The following is a 20748-nucleotide window of genomic DNA, read 5'->3' as shown; positions in this document are numbered from 1 at the left end:
TTTTTTTGCAAATATTCAGTTTTATTTCATTTCAATGATTTACTTCACATTGATCAACTTCATTATCATATTATAACATTTTACTTTGCACAGCACAAAAAATTCGACATTCAGTGTAGCGTTTGACCGATATCGTTTCATTCGGTAATCTTGAGTCGTTTTGTGGTGTTATGAGTGTTCTCCTCCTCTGTTAAATTGCCTTCATCTGAATCAGATGAAGGTTCATTTGCATTATTTTCTTCACTAAACAGAAAGTTCATCTGTACTGGTTTTTGACGTGACTGATTTCCACTGGCTTTGCGCGTATCGTGATCAAATCGATCAATATTCATTTGATCTAACTGTCCTGCAATTACGTCGGCAGCGATGGGTTGCTCCGGTCGACTTGGGTTATCACTAGATTTATTCATATCATAAATATGTTGACGAGTCTCATTTTCTACATCATCATCACTTTCAACTACATTGTAATCTTGAAGATGTTCCCCGAGAATTACGTAGATAGTCGGATACTCTACTAAAGTTTTACCGGCAAGACACTCTCTAATCGTATTTTTAACATCCAAAGGAAAAAACCTGTTTCGGCACTGTTTGATTCCCTCAGCTTTCAATAATAACTGAACACCGGATATACCACGAGATTGATAGTTTGTGAGTTTTGATAGCCCTGCTACTGATTCTTGCGCATCTGGATTAAGATACTTATTGATAGCATCATACAATTTCACATTTTCGCATATTCTGTCGTCAACGAACATCAAAGCTTCATTGCCGATAGGAAAACACCATTCGACACGCCAGAAGATAGTGCTAGTTTTGAAGTCGAGTTGGCTGGTATTTTTCTGGCGTTTCGTAAAGTTCTGTAGCAAAAATCTTAATGTAGTTTGGCGATCATATGCGGCTTGTCGAAATCGAAACAGATGAGACGGTAAATTTTTGTTGTATCGCGTATATCCTTTGTTCTTGTCTCGCTTTCGATCCTCCACAAACTTCGTGCACTCTTCCAGAAAGTAGTAATCATTCATGAGATCCATTTTGGTCATTTTAGCCAACGGTATGTACTTGGTTTTGTCGCGGACACCATCACATTTCAGTTCCCGTTTATGCAAGTTGAGGCAGGATAAACTACATGTTTTAACCTCACATCGCGGACAGGCGTATTTCGCGGGATTAGTATTACATGCCTCACACGTTCCTAACCTGAAGCACAAAGTAACAAATGATAATATAACTACACGTCATATATAAAGCGTATTAAAAACGCTTACCTTTTCTCCTCCAGCATCTCAGCCGCATCGTTTTCACTATCACTCATTTTGTACGTCGAATTTATACGATCCCCGTAAATAATGCAATTCAGAAAAAGATTGAAACACGTGCGAAGCACACCTTTCCGATCCTTTTGACGCTTCTATTAACAAAACAACCAAGGGAGAAGGAGAAGAGGTTGTTGCAATGATTTTGTAAGCTCGAAATTGTGATCCCACAACCTACCCAGCGAACGGCGGTACACTGAAAATCGAGCAGTTTTTGCCTTTTTCTTTCGCGCTCACAGATGTCCGCTTAACGGGGGGGGGGGAGGGGCGGGGGGGGGGGGGGTATTATATTGTTCCAGAAGTTTTCTGCAAAAGTGGTGGGGGGGGGGGGGGGGGGTGTTTAGTCAGAAGTGGAACGCACACCAAACGCGCCAGGCAAAACGAGAGCAAAAACATAGTTGCTCTCGTATTGCGGTCTCTGCTATGTCCACTATTCCCAATCTTTCTCCCAGCTCGTCTTCAATTCCCACCAATGCATCATTTTCTACTATTTTGTCGTCATCCCGCTAGGCAATTTCGAGTACTTTCCTCGATCCGCAACCACCCCTGACCTATACTTTGGATGTTGTGTACAAGACTCGGTGCATGCTTTCTCCCTTACACGCCCTGGCTATTTTTTGCTATCTTCCTCTTCTGTGTTATGAACGTACCGCTTCGATCCAACATGGTGTGTGAAACATGGTGACCCGTATCTGTACACTCGTTTGTTTTACTTGTGTTGATGCGACAATTCCTCGGTGATTCAGCGGAAATTTGACAAGTCAGGTAGGCGCGCACACAACATCCAAAGTATAGGTCAGGTGTGGTTGCGGATCGAGGAAAGTACTCAAAATCGCCTAGCGGGATGTTGTCTCGATATGACAAGTGAGTGCAATAATCACTCTGGGCTATTTGTCAGTTGCCGATGCCCGTCACCTCTGACTCAACGTTGTGTGCATGTAATCCGACACCCCCGTTATACCCTTATTAGACGAGGAATGTATCTTATATATATTTTCCAGAAGTTATCTGCCAAACGTGTTTGACAGATACATTCCTTCCTCGAAATCGGAATCTGGCCCGACCGGTTCCGGTTTTCTTTCGACTGGAATTTATATTGCAAAGTAGCGATTTGTTTACTTTCTGCTCTATTGTTTGCAACAGATTTTGTTCGTTACTCTAGGATGAACAATACGCTAAATTCAAACATGAAAATGATAAAATAACTGCAAAACCCATTTTGTGGAACTTTGCGTTATTACACGAGCGGACATCATTTTTAAGTCAAACGCGCTGCCAGAGCCTACTTTGGCAGAAAACTTCTGGAAAAATATGACAGATAAAATCCTCGTCTAATAAGGGTATTAAGCGGACATCTGGGGGTCCGAAAGAAAAAGGCAAAAACCTGCTCGATTTTCAGTGTACCGCCGTTCGCTGGGCATTGAAAGAGAATAGGTACGGTCACACGAGACGAACCTTTGATGGCGAACCTTTCGCACACTATTACAAACGAATGCCAAAAAAAGGTTCGCCGAACCTTTTAGCGTTCACACGTAACGAATCTTTGATGTAGTTTCATTAATAGTTGGTAAGAATAAATCAAAGTAAGCATTGTAAACAAATGGGGAAATCGAACGGAACGTCAAAAAGGTTCGCGGCAAAGGTTCGTGCCAAGATAAATACACACTATATAAGGTAGCGGAATGTAGAGCATTTTGACGTCTACACTGCAAAAAATCCAAAAATAGCTTTTGACAGTATGCTGATACTCAAATTTGGCGGGAATCGCCCTTAGAAGATAAACAAACAACAACGTTCGAGAACCAAACAAACCGATTCTTCAATTGCTTTCGTTTTGTTCGCATGGAAAATGTTTAAGAAGCCGTCGGCCGTAGTCGGTCACCGATTTTTCGACGAAATGTACAGTTGGTCCCCGCAGTACGCGAATGTTTGGGACCGGACGCAATCGCGTATATCGAATTTTCGCGTATTGCGGATTTCCTCTGCCATTTCGTTTATACCTCATATTGAAGAGTTGACACTGAGAGGGAACCGCTTATTTAACATATCTTTTATCCAAATAACTAATAAGTGTTCCATTTTTTATATTGCATAGTTATATCTCTGTTAAAAAATGCATATTAAAAACTTCATTCTACCAAAACAAAGTAAAATTGACTAGTCAGAACTCAAGCAACGCTATGAGCTGTCAGTTGTAAAAAATCGCGTATTGCGAATTCGCGTATATCGAGTATCGCGTACTGCGGGGACCAACTGTATCGAAGTTTCACCTCACGTACCTTTTCTTTACTCGCATAGTTGTTTACATTCTATGCTGTTTATCACCATGCTGTCAAAAGCCACGGTCGCCATTTTCTAAAAAAATACCTGCTAAAAAGTCACCTATTCAGTATTTAATCATCTTGGTTCGTGCTATCCACCAAAATCGGTGAACCTTTTCTGCTCGAAAAAGGTTCGCGAACTCTGCTCGATTCACTAACTTATTCAAGAAAAGGTTCGCCGAGCGTCCAAATTCGAGCAGGGTTCGTCTCGTGTGACCGTACCTAATCATATGCATATGCCGTCAGCTTCACGCACACCTTCAACCGGTTTTTACTCCGCGTTATTCGCAAACGCATGACCGAATGAGGAAAAAAGAGTCAGGGCATACCATCAATAGCAGCTATCTCGTTCTTGTCCACAGCAGAAGGTCGCGGAGGTAGTATTCTCCCTACCCCTCGCCTGTAAAATGAACTGATTCGATCAAAACCGTTCAACGGGGACGGTTTAACGGCGATTGCTCGAAATCGCCAAGCGGGTCAATTCACCAGTTTGACAGTCCAGTTACTTTGCCAAACCACCATTGGTGACCAGTGCCTTAGGCCATAACAGAGCGTTATAATGACCTGATAGTACTGACTGCCTTGGTTCTCGACCACAATGTTTATTAGCAGTTTGATCAACAACTTTGATTGTTTAGTATGTTGAAAGAGGTGAAAGAGGCCACCCGGCTCAAAGCCTCTCTAAAAACTACTTACTACTACTACTTAGTATGTTGAAATTTTAACGTTGATAAGAACGCTTAAAATCCCCTCTTTCCTATGATGTATACATTATTGTTGGCATAATTGTGAGTAAAGCTTAACACACACTTTTACGTTTTGTTGTAAAAATTAAGAATGTTCGAGTATAAGTGGTTCCATCGTACTGTGGGTTTTCAATATCTCTTCACTTGTCAATGAGCAACCATTTCGTGCCATCGTTCCACATGTTGCGTTTGGCGTTCAACTTAATCAGCCGTAGAGTGATGATGATAGAACCGTCTGTTTCACGCTGTTGCGAGACCGCTGTGTTACAAGTTAATAAAAAGCAGTTACATTCAACCTGCCCAGATTCCAGCGAGCTTGTCGTCAAAGAACAAAACTACGAGGTATCGACCTATATTTGTCTCTAGGGATCTGTTATCAACGGATGTTTAGTGTTTGAATTTATCTGCTTACAGAACGCAATTCGTACTTTGAACACATTGCAATCGAACTTCAGCGTTCTTCAAGACTCTATAAAGCGAAAACATCAAGATGATTCTAAGCACGTCAGCGATACTATAAAATTTTTGGAGCGCATTGGTATTCCATTATCTAAGCTTGATCGTTTACCTGTTATACATGTTTCTGGAAGTAAGGGAAAGGTAAATTGGTGTAGAACATACAACTAGTGTAACCACTACTTTTTAATCAACTTTTTACACCCACAACTCCTATTGGAAACAGGGATCAACATGCGCCATGGTAGAATCCATCCTTCGAAGTCACGGTTATCGAACAGGGTTCTTTAGCTCGCCGCACCTGGTGTCAGTCACAGAGCGGATCCGTCTAAATGGAGTTCCGGTGGCTAATGAGCGGTTTTCTGAACACTTTTGGAATATCTACAATCGGCTAGAAGCCGCACGGGATCGGATTGAAGATTTACCGTCATATTTTTGCTTTCTTACTATAATGGCAATAGATATTTTTCTCCGTGAAAACGTGGATGTTTGTGTGATAGAGGTTGGCATCGGTGGTCGGTTTGACAGTACAAATGTGCTACGGAATACACAGACTGTTGGGATAACGTCGCTTGGTCTAGAACATACAATGCTCCTTGGGGAAACGTTAGAAGAGATCGCTTGGCAGAAGGCAGGAATCATCAAAACAGGATCTGATGTATTCACAACTTCGCAGCCAGCCAAGTGTCTGGAAGTTATTCACCAAGAGTGTCTTAAAAAGGAGGTGAGTTGTCCATTATGTTACATTACATTCCTCGGAAGTTCATGTACTTTTGTTTTATAGGCTAGAATTTATATAGCACCATCCCGGTTGAACGAATATGATTGGGTTACTAAACCTTTATTAATGAAAGAAGCCTGTGCTGCCGTAGAATTGAACACCTCCCTTGCCATACAGATTGCGTCCAATTGGATACGACGAACTCGACCTAATTTACTACCGACGAACGGAAGTACTGTACTACCAAGCATTGTTGAAGGCATTGATCATTGTTTCTGGCCCGGAAGACTTCAAATAGTACCTTACAACGATCGAAGAACACTGTATCTAGATGGAGCTCACACGGTGGAAAGCATTACTGTGTGTGCGCGCTGGTTTGCTTCGAAATCTCGAAGGTAATGCTTCTGGAGCTATATTAAAAATATCATATTTGTCAGTTTGTTTATGTGATTAAAAAATGTTGATGTCCTCTACTTTACAGTCATCACAAAAAGTTGCTGGTTTTTAATACAACCGGTGAAAGAGACTCACACAAACTACTTTCCATCCTGTCACGCACAGTGAAGTTTGATGCAGCATTCTTTACACCAAATGTAGCGTTTTGTGCTGTTACGCGAGCGGATACCGTGAATCATAATTTTCCACTTGAACAACAACTGCATCGTTGCGAACAGAATTGTGCTTTATGGCAGACACAGCTATTCAACCGAAATGGTTTTGTGCATGACTCAGTTGAATCCGTTTTTCAGAACATCGACAAAATGATCCCATCGGCATCTCATTCCTGTGATATTTTAATCAGCGGGTCCATACATCTTCTTGGAGCGACATTAAGCGCTCTGAAAATAGAACATTATGCATATAGTGCTACCTGCTCGAAAGACTCAAACAGTTCGCCCACGTAACCCCTTTAATACTTTAAACAAAATATTTGTATTTCTATTTTTTGTGCAGTTAATCGAGCTAACATACAAATAAAAAAGGTAAAAACCCAAATAAAGCCTCCCTCAGCCGAAATTACTGCGTGACTACACCATTTGTGAGCGATTGTACCTAAAAAGTATGCAATGAGTTAAACAAATGCCGTTGTGTGAACCTTTTGAATTGAATACCTCATGAAATCAAAGATTATGGTTATATTGGACAGGATTTACAACATAAATTCCCTGATGCATTACTTGCATGAGTTTATGAAAATTCGGCGACACAATGAACCTAGGGGAGTGGTATTAGGGAGACCTACTGGCCATTTTTGTAATATTCCATTTCACTCTCATTACTTGTAAAACTCAGCTGTAACCCACTTCAAGATCACTTCTTATTTAAATTATGTGCGGTACCTTTTCCCGTGTGGAATCCAATTCGTTTACCAAATGAGCCAACAAAATCAGTGCAATGATATTCCTCTTTGTTCCTGATTCATTCCTTAGCTGAGTGAGATTCGTGCTGAAGTGTCGAAATGAAATCATACTAAATATCACGTCCTATTGAAGGATTAAATCTCTCTTCATTATAATGTAAAATGGGGTTACAATGTCCTTTCATTCACCTGCTAAAGTTTGTTGAAAATAGGTATCAAGTGACAGATAGGGAAATTTGTTTATAAAACTACAATTATATAAAAGTGTAATGTTCTTGAACAAATAAACGAAACAATAATATTGCTGTAGGAAATTGGGGCATTCAAAAAAATCTAATGTTTTGGCCGGAATAGTCTTCTTTTTCTTTGGCGTAATGACCAATTTCGGTCATGCCTGCACATTTTGTGCTTATATTTTGTGCAGGTGAGGAACCGATCTCACTTGGGATTAATGCACACTTCACCCAGCGGGTCCCCCTGGGATGCGCCGACTTGCTAAGTGACGTAACCGCACCGCAGCCATATGGTCTGTATGTTTGGTAGAATAAAAAACCCGGTTGACGAAAATTCAAATTTTTTGCAGCTGTCATGTAGTACCAGCAAGTTTTTCCATGGCAGATTGTTGGGACTCTTGCTGGAAGTACATAGTACCAGCAACAATGTCAATTTCTGTCAACCGGGAAGTTTCTTCATATTTGACGAGATAATTGTAACACGAGTTCTAGACTGCAGCGTGAAGTCCCGTCGCATAAAGCGACGTCTCCTGACAGACGGCTGAGGTCCATGCAAAAATGATGTCAAAGCGCGACGGGTCGTTACGCAGTAGTCTAGAGCTCGTGTTACACGCTTTCCAGACTGCACCGTCGAGTAACATAAGAAAATCAATATTCCAAAAATAACACACCCACGAGTCGAAGATTTTCTCAGGTATTACAAAGAATTGGTTACTATCTTATTCTTCTTTTTACCCTATGTGTACGTCGATAGTCAGTCCTCTCGTACAGGGGACCGGTTTCGGTTGGGATTCGAACCTACGCCGTCGAGGTGGTGCGCTCCGGCGTTCATGGGTCGATTTTTTAACCGGCGCTACCGTTCGGCTGTCGCGGAACCACAAAGTGGTTACTTTACCTCTTGAATTAAATAAGAATTGGTTACTATATCTCATAACCAAAAGTAATGATCATACTATAAGAGCTCTCAATTTTAACAAATTATACAAATAAATATATTTTACATAAAACATATGGGGTCATAATTGACATATTTCAACCTGTTAGATACAAAGTTAACTTTCTATTTTCTACCTATAGTGTATCATGCCTATTTATTTCCATGTGAGAACTAAAACCTCAGCGTAATATAAAATGTTTTTAAGTGAAACCATAATTCGAACACATGCAGTTAATTATTTAACTATTCGCACGAAACCAAATAATAAATGTATTAATTATTTTACAAGAATATTTGAAAAATTCGACCATATTTGGTGGTATGGTAAATTTTTTATTTGTGTACAAAAATTTGGTTGTTGACACCTACATGTCGTTAAACGTCACGTATTTTATTACAAATGATGTTTTCATAATTGATTTAACCTGGGGTAACATATCAATTCATTAAACCCCATAAACCAACCAAACCAAAGTTTGCATATTTCAGGTTTAAGGCACTATTCTTCCCTTCATGGATTCACCATACAAAGCATTTGGGGGAATGCGAACGACCCATAACTGATAAGCATTTCATGATATGAGCATTGTGGTGAACGCCAAGAAAGGGGACATTACAACGAAGGTACGAGAAGTCAAGAGGATTGCAGTGCATTTCGCTCACAATAACCGGGGGCACTGACGCCAAGGGTGAAGTAAAATCAACATCATCACGAAATTTGTAATGATCCCCTGCTGTCATTGTAATAAGACTATAGAAAAGCACTTACAGTATATTCAAAAGGAATCATCTATCTGACGAGTAGGTAGCATCCCTCGCGGCATGTAATCAGGATCAATTTGTCCTATTAGCAGAATAAAGTTCGGGAAAGGTTTGCACGGTGCGCTCGTTTTTATAGCCTGGGAAGGATTTGGCTTGGGGCGGCACGACGTGTGACATTCTCACCACTTTTCTGTTGTTGTTGATTGGTCGGTCATTAGCAAGATTGTATGATTTGTGCGGTGGTTTTCTAACCGGAACGAAGCGGCAAACAGAACAAGAATGAATAGGGGTGGATGGGGTAATACGCACCCCTTAAGGAAAACTTTAAAATTTTCTAACAACTTGGCTCTTGATTGTTGATTTTATCACTGGATAGGATTCATAAAGGTTCAAACTAGTTACCAATTCAGGAATGTTTGCTTTTTTTGCTAAGAAAAACGTATTTTTTTCAGTTTTGAAAAAGTTCAATTTTTGATCGATCTGTATCTGGTTGAGGCAAAACGCACCTTTGCTAGGGGTAATACGCACCACAACAAAGGGGCAATACGCACCACAACAAAGGGGCAATACGCACCATAACAAAGAGGCAATACGCACCACAACAAAGAGGCAACATCTACTGTCAAATGAAGATAGTTTGTTTACAAACTGGTGCATTTTACCCCGACATACTGGGTGCATATTGCCCCCATTCATAGTTGAACACATTTTCAACTAAAATATGAGTAAATCTGCATACTTCCCGAAATTTTCATGAACAGTCTCAAGCACTGATTCTCAATTCACTAAATTTCGTATTCCTCGTGGGTAAATATCGGTTTTTGCACTTAATATTCCTTAGCGGAATGGTACGTCACATTATAACAAAAACTGTCTGAGCTGAGAATGATTTTGTTTTGCGTTTATTTCGCGTTTCTGTTGATGTAGAGTTATCAAACTCACAGGGTGACCATATTTTAGTTTGATCTTACAGGGTGACTACTTTTTACGCGTCCAAAACTCGTTTTTCAAGGGAAATGGGAAAGGGTGCGTATTGCCCCAGGGGTGCGTATTACCCCAGCCACCCCTACATGCACACAGCTCGTATTGTGTAGCTTTTGTTTATTATTGAAAGATGGGTCGTCACTGATTGGATGCTTAAAAAAGTAACGACACCAGAAGGATGCTTCCAAATGCAAACGTTTGATATTATATCAATATAACGTTGATTGTTCTACTTATTGAATGGAATGGGTAATTTTGTTCATGTCTGAGCAGAGATATTTAATATGCCTACGGTTAGCGTCGCCTGTCAAATTCAAAGCTTGTACACGATTACTTTTGAGATTCATTTAAAGGTATGATTTATTTTTAGGAATACCACAATCTGGTATTTTTACAAATTATTTTACAGTTTTTCGTCCCAGAGTTACACGATTTCACCCCTTCCAGGTTAGTCTTATGGCAAATTCACATTGGACAACCGTGCGCATAGCTAACATTGCGAAAGATCACTGCGGCTGCGGCTGCGGACGTTAGAAAATTGCACGGATTAGATGGAACAAATGCCGTGGACACTGACAACGTGGATGGGGTTGGACAGCACTGTAGATTAGTTGAAACAGCAACTGAACCAACTGGTGGTTCATTTTGCCCAGGATGGTGTCCAGGATTGACCGCGGCTGCCACACTGAGCAGATCCTTCTCCAAAGATGCTTGATGACGTAGCTGCTCCAGGCGTAGTTGGTTCTGTCTTTTCCATTTGGTGCTGTGGCGTTAACAGTGAGATCAGCATTTAAATATGAATTAGTCAAGTTGGGCTTATCAAACCCGTTATGGGCATTTTCTCTTTGTTCATCGCTTACCGTCTATTTTGATACCACGTTTTAACCTGAGTTTCGGAAAGGTTAAGCGCATCCGCAACATCGCTTCTATCTGCCACTGATAAATATTTTTGACATCTGTCGATAATGGAAATGAATTGTAAAAATAATTTCCTGTGATGAGCTAATTGGTGGCATAACATTGGCGAATCGTTAGAAATAATCGCTTGAATCGTTTGCGTTACGACCGTCGGCACTAATGACTACCCACAAAGGGCTTTCTAAACATTTCCTTGAGACCCACTGATTTTCTCTAACCGCAGGTCTACATGGCGCAGCGACTTTCCTATGACCGGGTTTCCGCCACTTCCGTGTTTCCGCGAGTGTCAAAGTAATAAAAAAATAGCCTAAGTCGGCCATCTCGTATGTCAAAAGTGTCGCAGAAACTCCTGGTCGCAGGATTGTCGCAGCGCCGTGTAAACCTGCGGCAATGTATGTACTGTAGGACATCGACGATATCCGGGACTAAGACTGACAACTTTACAACGATGTTGAACTTGTACAACGAATGCCAGATTAGTAAAACAGTTTGTTTCCCCATGTTGGTGCAATAAATTGTGAAACAAATTACATATTTAACAATAAACTTATCTCAAATCGTGTATTATAACGTATATTTGACATAAACATATATAGGCAAGATTACCCGTGTAACTCAATAAAACTTCAATTATTAATAAGACATATAAAACAAAACAAAACTATTCGGTCTTGGATGCCAACGGGTAATCGACGTACTACTGTAGTAAAATTTTACTTGGACCAATCTTAATACGAAAATGGTTGTTATTATTTTTATTTTAAGTTGCACAACATCCTCTGAGGCGGTTTACCCGGTACGGTAAAAAATGTTAAATACTATTAAGGGGATTTTGTAAAATCCAGCTAAATAGAAATAGAGGATGTTGTATCTTAAGCATATCAAAGCTAATGCGCTTTTGAGACAGCAGATTTTTATTGTTTGGTCACTAGCACAGACATTAATCAAAAAAAATATTATTTATTGTTTTCTGCCATATATGCAGAATGCGTATGTTATTAGGTATAATCACCTGAACTTTCGTTCTAGATAAGCTAATTGCGAATGCGTAAAGGCTGTTCTTCGCCGGCGGGGCTTTCGTCCGGTTTTTATAATCAACCCTGGTTGTATGTGTATGCTTGGTCCTGAAAATAATGGGGGATTAATGAAATTATCATACTCCACCGTGTACAGTAGCGTACCAGTTGACTCTCCAATGTTGTTATTGCTACTATCGACATTACTATTGAAAGGGAGAAGAGGGCCAATTATACAAGAATCGGGAGACGATCGATCTTCTATATCAATTTCACTATTTTCGTCGTCCTCTGTTTCTGATGACGTCAGCCGGGTTATCCGTTGCCCTGGAAAAAAAACATCTCTCTTTAACCCATTCTCGAAGATAATATATAAAGTACGACAACATGTTTGTTGTAGGACTTATGGATCATTTATAATTCGTTTTACTAAGTTGGATGCTTGAAAGTAGAAAAATGACTGATAGGAAAACTGTAGGAAAATGACATTTTCCTGTAGGAAAATGACTGTAGGAAAATGACATTTTCGTGCTTATAAAATCTTAAGATTTGTCAAAAACGCTACTTTCTGGTTTTTATTAAAAAAAATACAAAATACAAGAGGAGCGAATTATTTGGAAAATCTCTTTTTACTTTTTTAAGTTTTCTGAGCCATACTGAATATCCTGTAGCACCTCTAAAAACATGCATAACGTTATCTGAACAAAATTTGAATGAATTGTGTAAGAATTAATTTAGGACTTGGCGGTATAGTCTGGCTGGGTTAATTTTCATTTCTGTTTTTTCTTTGTCCTTGCACATGTTAGCGCGGTTTTTGACAATCCGTTTCTTGAATCTTTTTTTCTGTTTTTCAAACAAGGATCCTTGATTTTGTTGCATTGTTTGCTTGATGTAATTCTTGTTTATCAGCACTTCCAGATTTAACTACAGGTTACTGTCATTGTTGAAACGTTTCGAAGCACAAATTGGCGTGTAGGAACAAAATGTTAATGATAAAGATTGAAAAATAATAGACCATTCTTGACTTTTTATTCCCTACCATCGAACAACCCTTCTCTGTCAAAAATGGGTGCTTCACATACGTGATTTTCAATTCCTATTCTCTTGTCAGTTCGTATACACACTACTCATAGCCAACTAATGAGATCATTTTCGTACTGTTCTAGATTCGATGGAGATGTGAGAGAAGCGTGTTTCCACTTGATCCATTGCATACAATCGGGGATGATTCGTTTTGTCAATTCTGTATGCCACCACTCGTTTTCACTCTTATCATATCAAAAAGGTTTTGTCAATTTCCGATCGCAACGGGAGTGCCACTTTAGTGGAACTTCCTAAACTGATTGTCTGATACAAAGAAAGACAAATTGTGGCACACACCGTAGCCAAGACTAAACAGGAAGGAAGTATATGTATAGAAGGGATATGAAGCATTACCACCAATGATACGATTTGGAAAATTGTGAGCGACACGTGCGTATGTGCTTCTCTGTAAGATTTTTGCTTTGCTATTGTCTTGAAACTGAAGTTTTCATAGTAGTTCCGATTCCTAAGTTCTTCTACTTCTTCTTCTTCTTCTTCTTGGCGTAACGACCTCTTGGTCATGCCTGCCCGTTAAGGGCTTACCTAAGTACCGATTCCTTAGTTAGGTTAGTCAAATGATCGATACTAATACGTATGATAAATGCTTATGTTAATTTTTTCAGGTTTTTCCTACCTTAAAATCTCCATCGCTTTCCTTTTTTTACTAGCTAGATGATAAACCCGATTTCATCCGGGTAGAAAGAAATTTCAAATGGAAGAGTGTTTTCATTCAGTATTTTGAGTTTTACAATCTTAAATTTTACTATTTGCTGAAAATGCTATTTTTTTGTGTTACCGTTAGCCGACGTAACCACATTAATATACATTTTTCATTTATTATCTATCTGTATTTCCACCTTAGTACAACCATTTAAAATTCATCGACGTCCGGCTGTATAAATAAATGATAAGCCAATCTAAGAAGTAATTATGAGAGTGGCGAAATTTACGTATTATGTTTAGCACGATTTAAAGTTCTTTTGCTTTATCGCTTACAAATAATGTTTTGTGAAAATTTGCGAGAGGGGTAAAGAAGGATGATCACATCTGCAAAATTAAGTTCAACAACAAAATTGAATACCTTTAAATCTAGTTTGGTGCACACCAACCCAAAAGATTTTGGTTATAAAAACGGGATTTTATATTGGGAGTGAGGTCATTCGTTGTAACGAAGCATCATAATTTCTAACACAATTTCTATATTCTATTTCTATGCTGGTGATTGAAAGATATAGGCAGGAAGGAGGCATAAGAATGTCGGAAAGTTCGCACTTGGAAAATTTTCTGTATTTTGAAAACTAGTAAAATTCTCTTATTTGGGTAACAGATATTTACTCGGGGGTCCGCGACAGCCGGCTATCATAAGCCAAAAACATTGCCCGGTTTTAGATTGCTACTAAATTGGGCTATTTCTAAAGGGGTAGTTTTAGAAACCGAATCACAAACAAAGGTTTGGAATCGTCAATGGCCATTTTTTTTGGTTTGAAAAAGGACAATCTTCTCTATTGAATGGTTTGAAAAAGGACAATCTACTCGGCTTAATTCGCATGTCCTGCACATTTTATATCATATTCCTTCTGATTTCGCCAGTGTTCTACATGTAGTATGAGTGCGTTAATCTGCGGGCCACAGCATATTTTAAATGCCATACCTTATTTTGGCTGAAACAAATGTATGCACAGTGATTTCAGGGAAAACATTTGGTCAGCTTTGAAGTAGCGCGAGAAATAAGATTTGTGAGTAGCTGTGTTTTGTGTTTTGTGTTTTGTGCATATATTTTGTTTTTTTTACCGGTGTCCTATTTCACATTGTAAAGGATTTTTTCGATCTTTTTTCATGTTTTACTTTTATTGTTAGCGTTTTGATTTTTCAGAAACCATGTTAAAAGATACATTTCTGGTCTCTTGTAATCCTGAGACGCATGTTTACATGAGACGCGGTTAATAATTTTCGCACGCATGAGACGCGGTTAATTATTTTCGTGATTGGAGGTGCGCAATTGTATTGTTTTCACTTTCCAATTTTGAAAACCGTTTCAATTCCCAGGTGAAATATTTTCCTCAGTAAGCTGGTTGCTATAGTAATCCTTCCATTTCTCCTGAAGAGGTCCTTTCATTTCCCCTCAAGTAATCTCTGATTACTATAGCGATCCTTCGATTTCCCCTCAAACGAGCCTATTTCTAAGCAATCAATGCAATGCAATGGGATGAGCGTTCGGTGTGGTCCCATACAAAAGTAAGGTATTGCATCACTTTTGGTGCCTTACTTTATCCAAGTAGTGGAGTCACCCTAAAGCATCACCCCGAAAACCTTACATTTACGATTATTGAATATATAACTAGGTAAAAAGGCCCGGTTACACGGGCCCATGTTGACGAAAGAATTTGCATCAAAATCTAGTAAAATTGCGATAGATCCAAGAAAAACGTTGTTTTACTCAAAGCTTCATCCCGGTTAGAAGATTCAAGTTGTATCATACTGAGAGTGGGTAATGCTTATGCAGGATTTTCTGATATGTTATTGGCCCAATGGCTGGCTTATGACATGACCATGGCTGAATTATTAAAAATCAATCCCCGATTTTATTCATAAAATTCTCAGCCCGGCTGGACGGGCCAATATTTTGGTGAGAATCTGTATTTAAATCAAGTGAACTTAATATAAAGAATATTATCCTTTCGTATTAAAAGACTCAGCTCAGTTTGAAGATTCATTCGCACTATCAACTGTGAGAGGCCAATAAAAATCCCGGTTATTCTGATATGATATTGGCCCAGTGACTGACTTATGACATGCTCATGGCTGAAAGATAATGCAACATTTAACGGGCCAGAAAAGGTACTATTGGTCACTAAAGGCTCTACTTGAGGAATGTGTTTTACATTGGCGGGGAATAATAATTTCTAAATTATCATCAAGCCAATCCTAGTCAAAGAAAACTTACAGGGACAATACCCGTAATTTGTCAAGCATCAATAATTGACTAATGTGTCGGTCCCGGTTTTCTACCTACTAAATACGGTGCCCGGGTAATATAGGTTTATTGGAAAACAAATTTTTATGTTTCGCATAGTTTAAAACTCCATTATCTATCAAATTAAAATATCTCCTTTGCCCGTTTTATAATCGTTACTAAAAAAATCATGTAGATCACTCACGAAATTCAGATAACTATTCTGTGAAGTTCCAGGTCACTGTGAATTATGTTTCTGGTGTTCGGTGTGTCTCAGGAAATGCAGAAATTGATCGCATATTACATAAACTCGAAGAAAGCCCACTGACCTACAGCACATTATTTGTAATTTGTGTGTTTATATGGGTTTTGTTTTGTGCATAAAAACCATGCGTGTTCATTTTCATAAACCCATGTTAAAAAATACATTTTTGATATGGTGCAACCCAATATGGTGGATAACATTTCTGATATGGTGGAACGCATGTTCAATTTAACGCGCTTCATAATTCTCGTGACTGAAGCTGCGTAATGGTATTCTCTTCCATTTACAAATTTTTAAACCGTTTCGGTAAACCGGTTCACCCTCTCCTCCCAGGCCAGCAGGTTTCCCCAGGTGAGATAATTTCCTTAGTAAAAATGGTTGCTATAGCGATCCTTCCATTTCTCCTCAAGAGGTGTGTGGTAGCTTCGATTTCCCCTCAAGCGAGCCTTTTTCTAAGGCAATCAATGCAATGCAATGGGATGAGCGTTCGGTGTGGTCCCATACAAAAGTAAGGTTTTACATCACTTTTGGTGCATCACCTCATCCAAGTAGTGGAGTCACCCTAAAGCATCACCTCGAAAGCATCACCCCTACGATTATTTAATATATAATAAAATAATAATAAATAATAAAATAATAAAATAATATTGAAATTATGATGAATATATGAGATTGATGCTCAGACGCAAACTAAAGAGATCAGTGAAGAGATTTGATGAAAGAAGAGGAAAACTGCTCACAATAACTTAAGGATAATGGACACGGATTTGCTAAAGTAATGTGCTGCACATCTCTAAATATAGTCATTTTGATTAACATTATTCTTGCTTTTTCATTTTCAAACATTTCACGAATTTCAATTTTACATAAGTCGCAAAAACAAATTCATTAAAAAAAAAATTACTTGTCAATTTGGTTCATAGAAAATGATATTCGTGAAAAAAGATTCTCTTGAAAAGTTATTGATGTTTTCGCAATAATCAAATGAGGCTTTGAAAACCAGGCTTTTGGCAATGAAAATTTCTCAATCAAATACCACTGTGGAAAATTGTACTTTAATTTAAATTGAATTCCTCATTCAAAATATGTGGTTGAATATAAATTGAAATTTTATAAACTTTGGAATAAAGAATTGAAAGTTGAAAGTATTGCATGTTCTTGGAGCCTCCAACTTATAGCTGCTTGGGGCCCCTAGAATGGGTAATCCGCCTCTGAAAGGGGTAGATACGACCAACACGGTCGTTAAGTTGATTTAAAAAAAAATAATAGTGTTCATTTGTGTGTTAAATATATGTCTACACTGCGGTTAGTTGCCATAATTGCACACCTAATTTTACACACCTGGCTCACAGAGTTTTCCATTGGTCAATTTAATAAATTAAATCCCACTAAAATTGCTTTGAAATGCTGAGAGAAAGTGTTTTAAGTGAGAATGAGAAAGGAGTGATTGTAGTTTATTAGCAGGAAGGTGTTTCAATTTGAGAAATTGGAGGTAGACTCAGTCGATCGGATGAAGTCGTAAGAAATTATTTGAAAAACGCTACCATTAAACGAAAGCCGAATAAATCGAAGCTGTCACCGAGGGATAAGCGAAGCATTGTGAAGTAAGCTTCAAATTCTAATACAGTCTGGCCCCGGTTTTCGTCAGCCTCGGTTTTCTTCGTTTGACAAATCGTTCGAAGCTGGTTTATAGTACCGTGCCTTGTTCTTTACTCATACGATTCAATGCATTTTGTATGACAGAAGATCCGAACATGGACTCATAAACAAGTGGTACAGGTTTTCTGCTTCAGACGACTTTACTCAACCAAAAATGTCTTCCAATTGAAGACAAAAACGAACAAACGAATTTGCCAGACTCAACATGGAACGTCAGTGAGACACAGTAAAATATTTGTGAAATAGAAGATTTTCAAACCAATGAACCCATCTATATTTTGTTAAATTTTTAATAATTTTAATGTTTATTTTTCAAATCAAGGTTATCTTTCCGTCGAACAGAAATTCAAATTAGATGGTGTCGATGGTTTTACCATCTATTTATGAGATATACGAAACGAACTAGAGCACTTCTTCACACGTAATTTTGGAAGAGGATCTCTAATGGCTTGCCTTGGATTTTGTGCCTCAGGAAAGCTTAATATTATATTGATTATATTGATGTTCTTAACAGCTGCTTAATTCTGTTTGAAGCTAAGAACCGTCGCAAAATTCCAACTAGATAATGCTAGCATTTATACCAGTTACACTACAAAGTCCTGGTTTAGCGACCGAAAAATTGAGCTCCTGGGGTGGCAAGCCCGCAGTCTGGATCCAGTGGAAAACATATGGGGAACTATTGTTCGACGGATCCACGCCAACAAAAAGTAGTACAATAATACTACTGATGTTAAAGTGGCAGCTTCGGAACCATGGGAGGATGCTGAAAAATAGATTTTAAAGAACTTGGTTGGAACTATGCCTGTAAGGATTTTCCAGGATTCGAGCATGCTGGAGGACCAACTGATTATTGAAATTCAGAAACTGTTCAGAAAAATGAATATGTTGACACGTATCCTACAAAAACCAAAAGTGCGCCTATAGAAAATAGCCACTTAATTTTATGAATTTGAATAAACCGGTTAGAAAATCGACCCATGAGCGCCGGGGCTCACCACCTCGACGGCATGGGTTCGAATCCCAACCGAGACCGGACCCCCTCCCCTGTACGAGAGGACTGACTATCCACGTACAGCAGGGAAACAAGTCTCGTAAGCCCTCAACGGGCAGGCATGACCAAGAGGTCGTTACGCCAAGAAGAAGAAGAATTATTAATGGACTGTTTGTTGCAAATTGTCAATAAGGGTTTGAATTTTATTCTTAAATAAATCTATTTTAAACGTATTACCAGGAGAAACGAACTTTCATCCCGCAAACCGGAGCCAGCCTGTATATGAAAATCAACAGCTCGATTCGATCGGATTAATTCGATTGAATTCCGTGTTGAGGCTGAATAAGTAATTTAAAGTTAGATGTACGATACTTAGACTATACAAAACTAGACAAAATTAGTTTTATGTATAGTGCAGCAACAACTACGCCTTTTCATATATTTCCTGTACATTCGTCGTGCTCTTGCAATCTGTCGTGAATCTGTTTTGTATTCTATACTCGTATAGCACCATACTTTTCATATCAAATGTTGCGAATGAAATGGCAAGGATCCACTTCTTGTTGCCTATATTTTTTTTATATTTATAATTTTAAAGTTGAAATTATTTTGCCAAAAAGTTTCTAGTCTTATCAAACGCGTGAGTAGTGGATTCACTTACCTGAAAAAACAGAAAACGAAAATTCTCAGAATAGAATGAAGATAATCGACAAGCAAAAATAATGTTTTGCTTATTCCAGAATATAGAAATAATGCTCAAAATTATATTAACTTTTGTATTCCAAAATGTTTCAAAAGTTAACTTTTCTAGTTTTAAAACGAGTAAAAGGTTACGATTAAAAAGTAAAAAAAAAATTGCCAACCAATTTTCTTCATGGAAATTTTTATTATTCTCATGGAAAGCTATTGATGATATCGCATGAAAAAAAAGCAAAACACATTTGAATAAAACAACATTGAGGTAAATTGTAGTTAAATCTGAATTTGATTGCTGTTAAAATTTTAATCTTAAATAAAAGTTTATAAATTATAAAATGAAAAAATTGAATGGTGAATGTAGTGAATGGTTTTAGGGCCTTCCACTTATAGCTGCTCGAGTTCTCAAGAACTCCTTTAAGACTAAAAACCTTATCTTCATGAAAAAAAAAAATTTCTGTTGTGATATGAATATAAAATAAAATCCTTTTCAAAATTATCCATTATGCATATTGGCGCAGTAAAGAGAGTGGGTGATTTAAAAAAAAAGTGCAAACGCTCAAAATCCAATACAAAGTCACAATTGCCAAAGACGTTTAATCACACACAAAGTAACAAGGTAATTGAATCATTCATCTTTTTTTTCATGTGTCTTTAAGGAATGCAAAAAGAATGCTTGCAGGCATAGAAAAGAAGGGTTTTCAGCGTCACAACTTACAAGAGTTTTAAGAAATATTATCACTTATTTCGTAATAGTCGTAACAAAGGGGAAAACATTACACATTTTACAATCACGGATAAACATATATACCATACAATCGATTAGATAACCAACCGTTATAAGTGTACCATAGTTAGAACCAACAAGATACTACTTACTACGCAATCTAAATTTGACTTCAAATTTACCGATTAGTTTATTGGGTTAATCCAAGAGCTTTATTTATACCATGTGTATATTTATATTTAGCGTTATAACACCTCAACACACTCCTGATAAACAGACCATTACTAAAAAGTTTCTAACTGTATGCTTATTACCTGATTGTCGATCGCCTATTATGTCACCCAATAGATTCCTAATGTAAAAGGATTTGGTTGATTCCATGTTTGAAAAATTAACACACACTAGCGGACAGCATTGTTGAAATAATCTAAGAGAATCAATTCATTGTATATGTTCCATATTTCAATTTATCATTTCTCGGCATGCACACATCCTCGGATATTGGTTACATGTCTGGATTTTGGTCTCACTACGAAACCGTTAAGAATCACTGCTTTTTAACTTATACACCATTTAAACCACCTTCAACTAGCACACACTCTGC

The 20748-nt window shown here is 38.2% G+C and overlaps 3 protein-coding genes across 3 annotated transcripts; 1 reads left to right on the top strand and 2 right to left on the bottom strand.

The window, feature by feature from the left end:
• Positions 1 to 3: 3 nt before the first annotated feature.
• LOC131267169 (box C/D snoRNA protein 1) lies at positions 4 to 1427 on the bottom strand. Its single transcript, XM_058269956.1, has 2 exons — positions 1269 to 1427; positions 4 to 1200 (listed from the first exon to the last, which is right to left on the bottom strand). The coding sequence occupies exons 1-2, from the start codon at positions 1313 to 1315 to the stop codon at positions 138 to 140; spliced, it is 1110 nt and encodes a 369-aa protein (XP_058125939.1). The 5' UTR covers positions 1316 to 1427; the 3' UTR covers positions 4 to 137.
• A 2934-nt stretch (positions 1428 to 4361) lies between these two features.
• On the top strand, positions 4362 to 7215 carry LOC131262789 (folylpolyglutamate synthase, mitochondrial-like). Its single transcript, XM_058264864.1, has 5 exons — positions 4362 to 4725; positions 4798 to 4983; positions 5066 to 5563; positions 5624 to 5955; positions 6042 to 7215. Exons 1-5 carry the CDS (start codon positions 4534 to 4536, stop codon positions 6463 to 6465), a joined length of 1632 nt encoding a protein of 543 aa, XP_058120847.1. The 5' UTR covers positions 4362 to 4533; the 3' UTR covers positions 6466 to 7215.
• Positions 7216 to 10224: 3009 nt separating this feature from the next.
• Positions 10225 to 20525, bottom strand: LOC131265588 (homeobox protein GBX-1). The gene is made up of 6 exons (XM_058267872.1): positions 20459 to 20525; positions 11936 to 12067; positions 11767 to 11878; positions 10697 to 10792; positions 10523 to 10599; positions 10225 to 10468 (listed from the first exon to the last, which is right to left on the bottom strand). Exons 1-6 carry the CDS (start codon positions 20523 to 20525, stop codon positions 10302 to 10304), a joined length of 651 nt encoding a protein of 216 aa, XP_058123855.1. The 3' UTR covers positions 10225 to 10301.
• Positions 20526 to 20748: the final 223 nt, after the last annotated feature.

Source organism: Anopheles coustani, chromosome 2, assembly GCF_943734705.1.
Source record: "Anopheles coustani chromosome 2, idAnoCousDA_361_x.2, whole genome shotgun sequence".
Classification (NCBI taxonomy): domain Eukaryota; kingdom Metazoa; phylum Arthropoda; class Insecta; order Diptera; family Culicidae; genus Anopheles; species Anopheles coustani.
The sequence above is the reverse complement of the archived record's forward strand: the minus strand, read 5'-3'. Positions and strand labels throughout refer to the sequence as shown.